The sequence below is a fragment of the Macrosteles quadrilineatus genome, unplaced genomic scaffold (assembly GCF_028750875.1).
Source record: "Macrosteles quadrilineatus isolate MER2022 unplaced genomic scaffold, UCM_ALF_1.0 Scaffold_1__1_contigs__length_201487025, whole genome shotgun sequence".
NCBI classification, from domain to species: domain Eukaryota; kingdom Metazoa; phylum Arthropoda; class Insecta; order Hemiptera; family Cicadellidae; genus Macrosteles; species Macrosteles quadrilineatus.
This window is the reverse complement of record NW_026542594.1, coordinates 165998058-166007547: the sequence shown is the minus strand read 5'-3', so window position 1 is coordinate 166007547 and position 9490 is coordinate 165998058. Positions and strand designations below refer to the sequence as shown.

At 32.3% G+C, this 9490-nt stretch overlaps 1 protein-coding gene across 1 annotated transcript in view; it reads left to right on the top strand.

Moving 5' to 3' along the window:
• The window catches only part of LOC129002367 (rh5-interacting protein-like), a 10422-nt gene extending 6736 nt beyond the window's left edge, over positions 1–3686 (top strand). The window contains exon 5 of the mRNA XM_054430114.1: positions 3652–3686. Coding sequence (XP_054286089.1) covers positions 3652–3686 — 35 coding nt within the window. The remainder of the gene's footprint in view (positions 1–3651) is intronic.
• Positions 3687–9490: the final 5804 nt, after the last annotated feature.

Sequence of the window (9490 nt, the reverse complement as noted above, 5' to 3'; positions counted from 1 at the left end):
GCCCCACAAAATTGGTATCCACCCAACAGATGTGCCTCAAAAGGTAGGTTATCAATAAGCTTATTAATTAGACCTCCACCTCGTTTGAAGCTCAGAACCATACTGATGACCAGTCCTACTTGCTATTCAACTTACCTACCCTATCCCAAAAGTCGTCTTTATCATCATCTTCTGTTGATTTACTTTCTTTCAAGGTTTTTATTTCAGACCTAAGATAAGCTAAGTCATTTATCATTGCACTCATGACATCTGATATGGGCTTACCTTCTCTATTTCGGGACCTTGCAGTCAACGAAGAAGCTGGATAAAAAACCTTAAGCTTTTCATCAATACGTGACATATCAGAGTTTATCCTGTTTTTGAAAGCATCTAATTGTTTACGAGTCACAGGTGAATTTTCATTCTCGCTCGCTTTGACAACCAATTGAATATTATACTTTTTTAAATCTATGACACCATTCATATCAGGTTTAATATAATCCTTTATCATTTCCCTCAGTACCACTTCAACTAAAGTTGTATTGTTGCTTCGTACTGTTTCATCTACATATTCTTTGTTTGCAACATCATGTCTTTCAATTGGCTTTTTGACATTTGTTATTATTGAATTATTGATATTTACTTCACTTTTGTCATCAATGTATAAATACTTCTGCATGAGTGTTCTTGCCTGACCTAAAGTAATGGGAGAATAATTATTTATGGCTTCATTTATATTAATTATAAACTTTTTAAAGTTTAATTCTCCTTTTTCTGGTTTAATGAAGGATTCCACCGTCTTGCTAATTATTTGATTTACCCTAACTAATTCTTTATCTAGATAAAGTTTATTTATTGCATCAGAGTCATCGGTTGGATCTTTTTCAATTTTAAAAAAGCTCAATCGTTTATTCTTCATATTAATTTCATCATTGATACCAAAAGTCACACATTTTAAATTAATCTGTGAATTAACATAATTTTCGATGTATTGTTTAGAAACTACATCCGTTAACTCGGTAGGATCTCCAATATTGTTAATTCTCATTCTTTTAGCATTAAAATTGCCATTTTCATACATTAAAGTATTGCTTTTGAAATAATCGAGAGATATTGCATCTTTTCCATCTACAGGGTTTGATATATTTTTAATATTATGATTTTCGCAATCAATAATAAATTTCTTTCTATCAAACTTAATAGTATCTCGTAGTTCTTTGTCCATACTATTTTGAAAGTACCTCTTATTAACAACATCCATGTCTGATTCAGGATCATTGACATTAACAATTTTTCTCTTTCTTAAATTAACTTGTTTATCCTCTAACAATAGACATTTTGATGAAATATAATTTAAAGTAACGGCATCACTAGAATCGACAGCTTCCCCTACGTTTGTTAACCTTTTGTTTTCAATATTAAAATTTTGTTTATCAGTTAGCTTGAAACCTATTCCTGAAGGTCCTACTACAACGTTTTCTTTGGAAGTAAAACCTATATAACCTCCAAACTTGTCGATACTTGGTTTCATCGTCTTGAAAGTCAAACATCAAATGATGCTATTCTCTTATTTTGATTGATATAACTATGTTTTTATTCATGACGTAATATTTAATTGTGTATAAATATATATTTATATCAGATAAATGAAAGGGAGATAAATTAATCTGAAACAAGGTAGGTAATAAATAACACTGAACACAGATTGTATGTCAAAATAATTTATATTTATTTACAAACATATCAAAATTACAAATATACATAACAAATGTCAAATATAATTGTTACACTTACAAAATTATGAAAAAAAAATCTATGTATTAATTTGAAGATTCAATGGTTACAGTAATTAAAAACATAAACAATCAAACTAAATAGATAAGTTAAGTTTACAGTTTTTTTCATTACAGTCATAATACTTTCTATTATTCCACTATTTACATAAATTTACTGTAAAGCTCAAATTACTTGATTTATTTGTAACTAGATAATGTCCCTTCTTACAATGACAGACACATGATTGTCAACAATTATTTCCTCTAATTTACAGTCCGGATCATCGTGATCTTCGGAACCACCGTTTAAGACCCAACACACCCTAGCAACCTTTATTAGGACAAGATCTGCGATGTGACTACAGTAATTAATGCTGAACGGCTCGTTTCCATGATTTATTAGGTTAACCCTGACTACGTCTGTATGGTTGGAGTCAATAGACGCTGGAGAGTCTAAAACTGTCACCCCGAAAGTTTCCGCTTGCCATGCTACCGGTCGAATTTGTCCTTCATAACCTTCAGGTATTCTAATTTTTATACCCGCAGATATGGTTTTTCTTTCTCCAGGATTTAAGGTTATAGTGTAAATACAGGAAGGGAAAAATGCGTGCAGAGGTATAGCAACCCGACCCATGTTCTCGTATTCAGGCATATTAAGGAAGCCCTCGTCAACAGAAAGTTGTTCGTACCTGACCGGTACAGTTTCCAAAAAAACATTATCTGAAAAGTAAAAAACTAAATTAACTTACATACAAATCTAACAAATAATTTGAGCTTAACAAGAATCATTGGTCATTTTAGCTTTTTTTGCAATCAGTTCTTTGTGTAAATCAATTTTCCTTTTTTTATTCTCAATTAGTTTGTAATGGCCATATGCCATGGTATGGATATTATCATTTAATACAAATCTTTTATCATCATGAGACGATAACGCTAGTTTTCGTACTTTCGTTGTGTATACATCATGTTTCCTACTCCTAATTATATTCATTTCTTTGTACTGGTTTTGATTACAAAACAAAGCTCTCTCGTAGTCCTGAAAAGTTATTTCATTTTTAACAACACTTTTCTTTACACCCTTAGCACGTTTCTTACAATCATAATTCTTACTAAGAGTAGTATATAGCTTTGTCCTAAGACCAATGAATTTCTTTAGGGGAACTGATAAAGTTTCATCTTTCATAACACCAAGTCTTTTCTTATTATCGAGAGAGAAACAAGCGTGTGTTATTGGGTACTCACTAGTGTCAAAGTAATGTATATTCTCCTTGATTTGCTCATATACGTCAACTGAGTTTACATTTATAAGGTAACTATCCGTATCTGTATATAATAGTTCTACATTTCCTTGACCAAATACACGAGGAAAAATATCATAAAAATATCTATACATTACGATTTTGCTTAGTTCAAGAATAGCCATACCTACTGCAATGGGTTTGTTAAAATTTACTTTAGTTTTATTTAGATGAACTGCTATCAGTTTTTCTGTAAATATAGTTCTATCACGAAAATTAGGCTTAGCAATAAGCTTATCGAGCCTTTTAGTGCTACAAACTATTTCCATATTCATTCTGTTTCTTACGTTTTCCATACATTTGCCATAAACCGAATTGTTCATGAGTTTGAAAAACTCCTTTTCAAACTCATTTTGCGCATTTTTTCTAAATGTTGTGTTTTTTTCGATGTATCCATACAACCACTTAGACTGAACAAATTTCATACCTCTATGGATTTTAACCAAAACCAATCCATGCTCTACGGCCTGTTTTAACGCTTGGCTGTGAATTATGTAATTACGTTTAGGTTCTAAAGTTGTTAACAATTTTGAATGTTTACTACCTGGTGGTACTTTTCTTTGGGCGCAAAATGGTAAGTCGTTGTGTTGTTCATGTAGATGTGCCGGATAATCTAGATCTACCTCAAGTATAAACCCTACTTCATCATTTTCACCAATATCATTAATTTTATTTTTTACTTCATCAATTTCAACAGGGGTTAACCATTTAAAGTCCTTTAACGGTAAACTTTCTCCCATTGCAGCCCCATAAAGGTTATTTATATCTAGGAATAATATAAAGTTTGAATTATCAACTGTCCAGAGTCCCTGATCCATAGGTTTGACACCAGGTTGTGATTCCGAGTCAAGATTTGTTTCTGAAACTAAATACTTATTTGATGCCTCGCAGTAACGTTTAGTGCACATAGAAATACCACCACGAATACCAGCTTCTATGAACATGTACTGTTCATAGCTTGTTAACAAATCGATTTCAACTTTAGTCAATTTAAGACACGCGTCGAACGAAAGGCCAGGAGCTGTGAAATACCAACCTGGGTCCAAACCATAATTGGATTTACAAACTTTTCGGAAATTTTCAAATACATCGCTTAATAGTAACACATCAGTCTTAAGGTAGATATCAGAAAATTCTCCTAAGGTTTGACAGTTAAATTTGTTCCAAACCTCAACAGCCCTATTATAATCTTCTACAGCAACTTCTGACTTATTTAGAGAGCTGTAAAACTGATCAATAGAAGGCAAGCTAGTCTCATTAAATTTTTCCCAGCCATCTATGTATTCGTAGGGAAAACAGCCTTTTTTTGTAACAATATTAAGTTTATCATAACCGAAATAAGAAAGTGTTTCATTGAATTGATTTTTGTCAAGATTTTTGACTAGTTCATCAAGACTTCTAGACATAAATTTGTACGAATCAAGAAAACGAATTTCAAATCTAGCAGCAACTTTCTTTGATAAAGAGATATACCGTTCTTCTGTATTAGGGATTACCTTTATTTCCATTTCATCATAATCGAGACTTTTAATAATAAAATGGAGGTCATAATTTGACATATTGTGCAAGACTACGGGCAAAAAGTGTGGATTTTGATATGACAAGTTACAATTTGAATGACTTGCACCTCTAAATTTCCCTGTATTAGGGTCGTGATCTCTAACCCTTAAATTATCGGCAGTAAACTGTTCTTCACATATGTGACAGCAAGATGAACGTTCAAACATGTCCACTTCTTCATCCGTTAACTCCATAGGCAACTTATTTTTGTACGTCTCGTACACTTTAAGAGCTTCATCTCTGATCTTTTGGCAAAATACCTTCACAGCATTTTCTCCGCGAAAAAGGACTGGTTCTGATTTTTCACCATTACTTGAAACAACATAATAACAAAAACTTGATGGGTAGTGCTTTTGATAGTCAACAGTTGAAGAGGTAGATTGATTTTGCGTAGCATGTTTAGTTTTGCAGGTGTGGGAGTTCTTACAATTCGGTCTTTTACAGTTCAAACAGCATTGATTCAAATTTTTACAGTTGACTCGGAAACAGTTAATACAACATTCATTGGGATTTTTACAGGTAAAAGAATTGCAATTATTACATGGACTTTTTTGTATTAATATACTTTCAAAATCAGCATATACAATGTACGGGACTTGTTGTTGGTGTTTGAAATTTTTAAATTTAAGTTTACAATTATCTTCATTAGGCATTTCTACAGCAACAGGTTCATGATTGTTACATAGCTGTTTATGTACATCGAAGGTAGGTTTATCATTAAAATGGATTAAACATGATTTACAAACAAATTTTCTTCCGTTGTGGTTAGAGGTTTGCGCGCTTACTAATTTATCAAAGTTTTTAATCCACACATAGTGAGATGTTGTTTCATTTTTCAATAGTAATAAATCACGGTGATCATCTTTTTCTTGTTTTGTTACTTTAATAGGATATACAATATATTCCTCACTATTGTGTTTCTTTTCTATTCCAAATATATTTATAGACATATTGTTTATCTGTTCAAATTTAGGTATTGACTTAAGTTTTACAGGATAGTTAATACAGTCCCAGTCATACGCTGCATTCATTTCTGCATTATCAATATAATTGCGGACTCTTTGTGGATTACGAGGTACATTTTTCGCCCATATACTATACTTGAAGCAATAATCATCCTGATTCTTTACATTTACAACAGCTTTCTTGTTTGCAATGAAAGCTGGTAAGGATATATGTTTACATCCTCTTAATGGATAGTATTTATTAATTCTTAGTTCCAGCCCTATAATACTCTTTAGACTCCATCCTGAACCTTTACCTTGGTGTTCTGATTGTTCTGTTAAAAGTTTATCAAAAGCGTTTTTACAATACGTGTTTAGATCTGTACCTAGTAGTATGGGCTCGTTTGCAGTCTTAAATGACAGTTCTTTGATTTCATCTTCTTCTCCTTCAGTTCTTGCATAGATACATTTTAAAATAATATTACATTTCAGAGTTTTCGACTTAAGAAGGTGTTCTTGAATTTTTGAAATAATCAAAGGTTTCGTGTGATATTTTAAAAAATTACCTATATCGATGTATCCTTCACCATTTGTTAAGTAATAGGTTTTAAGCCTACATTTTGCAGCAGACTCGGTCTCAATAATTGGCAAATAGCCCAATGTATTTTTTAAATGAGTGTTACTTGCAGGGTGATTGTCAGATTCTCTGTACCACGTATTACATGGTTTACAAAATTTGAGTTTAATCGTTGCAAGATAGTTTTGCATCGTTAACAGATTACAATAGAATAGTAATTTATATTTGACAATGATATGGAGTATTTCTTATTCAAATTATAAAATGTATTTTTCTATAATTGGCTAGTCCCTACAATGTATTGTACTATAGTAATTGATGGTTTTTCACTATCTCTTACTATTGATGATCTTCGAGCGCAGCTCAGCCAGGCGTCTGGTTTGAGCCAACGTGAGGTCTGCCGCCGCGGAGATTATTGTCACTGCCCCAGCATACTCCCCAAACCTGGCCTGGAGCGATGTGAGCTTCACACAATACGGCAGCCGTACTCTGTATGTTTGGTCATCCCTCCGTTCAAACTTAAACAAACATGTAAAATAAAATTAATTTATAATATTTTTTAAACGTGTGTTAAAATAAATTAAGTGCTGTTATCTTCTGTACCTTATCTAGAAATATATCAAAGTTTAGTTATAGGTTTAGTCATAAGTTTAATTTATAGGTAAAAAAAATAATTAATCAACCTAAACATTAATTAACAAAGAAAATAATGATGAACATGAAACGATAAATTAAAGCCTTCTTGTTCCATACAATGACAATTTAGTTTTTGGGCAATCATTTTTGAAATAATCATAATTCAAAATGTAGATATAAAAATAGAAATTGACATTGATAATTTAATTCATAAGTATGATTATTTAATTTAGGGTATTATTACTTGCAAATAAGTTTAATATACAGTGTATTTATCAGATAGTGATATAACATATCATCACTATTGAATCTTAGGTGAATTTGGTTGAAAACATTTTAAAGATATAAAGTATAACGTTTATAAATCTAAAGTTTTTTATCAATAATATTTTTATTTTTTTCCTACCTGAACATTAGGTTGAGGGAACACTGCCTTCAAGATAATGTAGAGGTCTTCAAGACTCTCCAGGCCTGATCCCTCGACGATGGAAACGTCCCAGGTGGAGGGTGTGGTCAGCGCGTTGGAGGAAGACATGATGATAATGATTTTGTGTGCGCGAATTATATATCTATATATATACTGATAAGATATGACGTCTTTGACCTTAACCTCCACACGTGGTATTTACGTTATCAGTCGGAAGTCATTAAACACACACGCTGCAACGCTGCACTTTGTAATGGTTACGCAAATTATTATGTTTTGATAAACTAATGCTGCATCCATGATTATCCCTATCAAGAGTTTTTGCACGCCACGATAAGCCTTGCATCATCAAGGATAATTATCAGCTCAGCGCTAAATATTTATTTAAATATACAAACAGTAGTTTTATGATATAAATGAATTTCAGATATAAATGTACAAATATCCTTATTAAACAAATTGTTTTCATGGTAAACAACGTCATCGTTAAATGACATGCCATAAAAGCGCTTTTAAGTCCACCATAAGTGTTTTTAAATTAATTTATTAAGATATTATTATTTATCCATTATTTCTTACATAAGGCTAACAATTTAACATTCTATTTACTCCACACATTTGGAAAACTATCTACACTCAACACTAAATGGCAGAAGCGAGAAGCGTTTGTCAGTCAAACGTTACCACCTTAAAAATCGAGTTTTAAATAAAAATATTTATAATACATCTTGTCGTACGCCCGACATCAGGTAACAAACACCCTTCCAAACCGACACACCTCCGACACCTTTCCCGTGTGCCAGCCTCCGCGGTGCCAGCTCTCTCAACCGTCCACCCCGACACGCCGACGGAAACTTTCGACACCGTGTGCCAGCTCTCTCACCGTGCCAGCTCTCTCACCCATGTACGTTCTCCCCGTGCCAGTTCTCTCAGCCGTTTAATAACACGGTGGTGCTAGCTCTCTCATTTTTACCCTACTGTTAACCATCCTACAATTAAGGAGAAATAAATTAAATCATTAACTTGTAACATTATGATGGAAAGTGTATAAGCAGCCATCAACGATACAACAATAAACATTGTATTGTATTTCACATACACTAAACCGCAACATAATTTAACGTAAACTTTGTGTGAAATCAACAATGTAACATATGATTAATGTTATGCATTTCCACAACAATTACAGCTATAATATACGATATCCTATTTACTCTTACGCACAAAGCTACAGAGATCAATATTGAATATCAGTATTAGAGGTGTACATAGAAAATTTTACATGTTTATAAAAGTGTATGATCCCCGTAGCTTTGTGCGCTGTTGTTGAAATTCCGATACTAACGAAAATGTTAAATTCATCACATTGATTAGTGCTTTTCCATTACATTTAACATCACACTATACAAACCAACTATAAACTAACAATTGCAAATAATAAAATTATACTTAATGAAATTGGAATAAGAACTAAGGTTTCAGTCGCATTCAAGTGACATAAACGGCTTAAGTGTTAATTCGTCCCTAAAGCGTTGCTCAGCAAATAGCCCTCTTTACGGCCGCTAAGGTTTTATATGTGGTTTTATCGTCTTTTTAATTAAACATTATCCCTGCTTGTTTTAAAGAGTTGATCCTTTAAGGTTGGACAAAATCTTATGTTGAAAAAAGGGAATTCTCTATTTAACCTCTACTTTATTTTAGTTTATTATTTACATTCTATACAAGGAGAGTATTCGCACTTAACATTTTCGTTGGAACAATAATGATTATTCCTTTTTTTCCTATATATTTTCCCGTATAAGTTCATCATTAGAGCTACAACATTCAAACGTTTTGAGATACGAAAAATATATATTAAGTAACTATTATAATATTAAATATGAACCAGTTATATGACCACAAGTCAAATTCAAGGCTGTTGTACTCAGTAGCATAGATTTAACATACGAGCATGTGTAATCTATGTTTGGTAGTTATCCAAACCAACTCAGCTGGTTCAAAGCCCCATCAAGTTTGCTCTACGACGCCTACTTTAAAGTGGCCTAATAAAAACACCAATAACACCAATAGCATCCTTGTTATCTTTGACGCAGCCTTAGTACTGGAACTCTTTGGAGTTTTTTTAAGACTTTTATTTTTCTAAAGGTGGAATTAAATTTGCGATTCTCATATTGATAGGTTCTAATACACTAAAAATGGTTGTATAATATTATTTACAATTACTTTTTAACGAACTCTAAACTACTAATCAGGCTTAGAAAACGTAAAAGTAAATCTATTTTCAATAGGCCTAG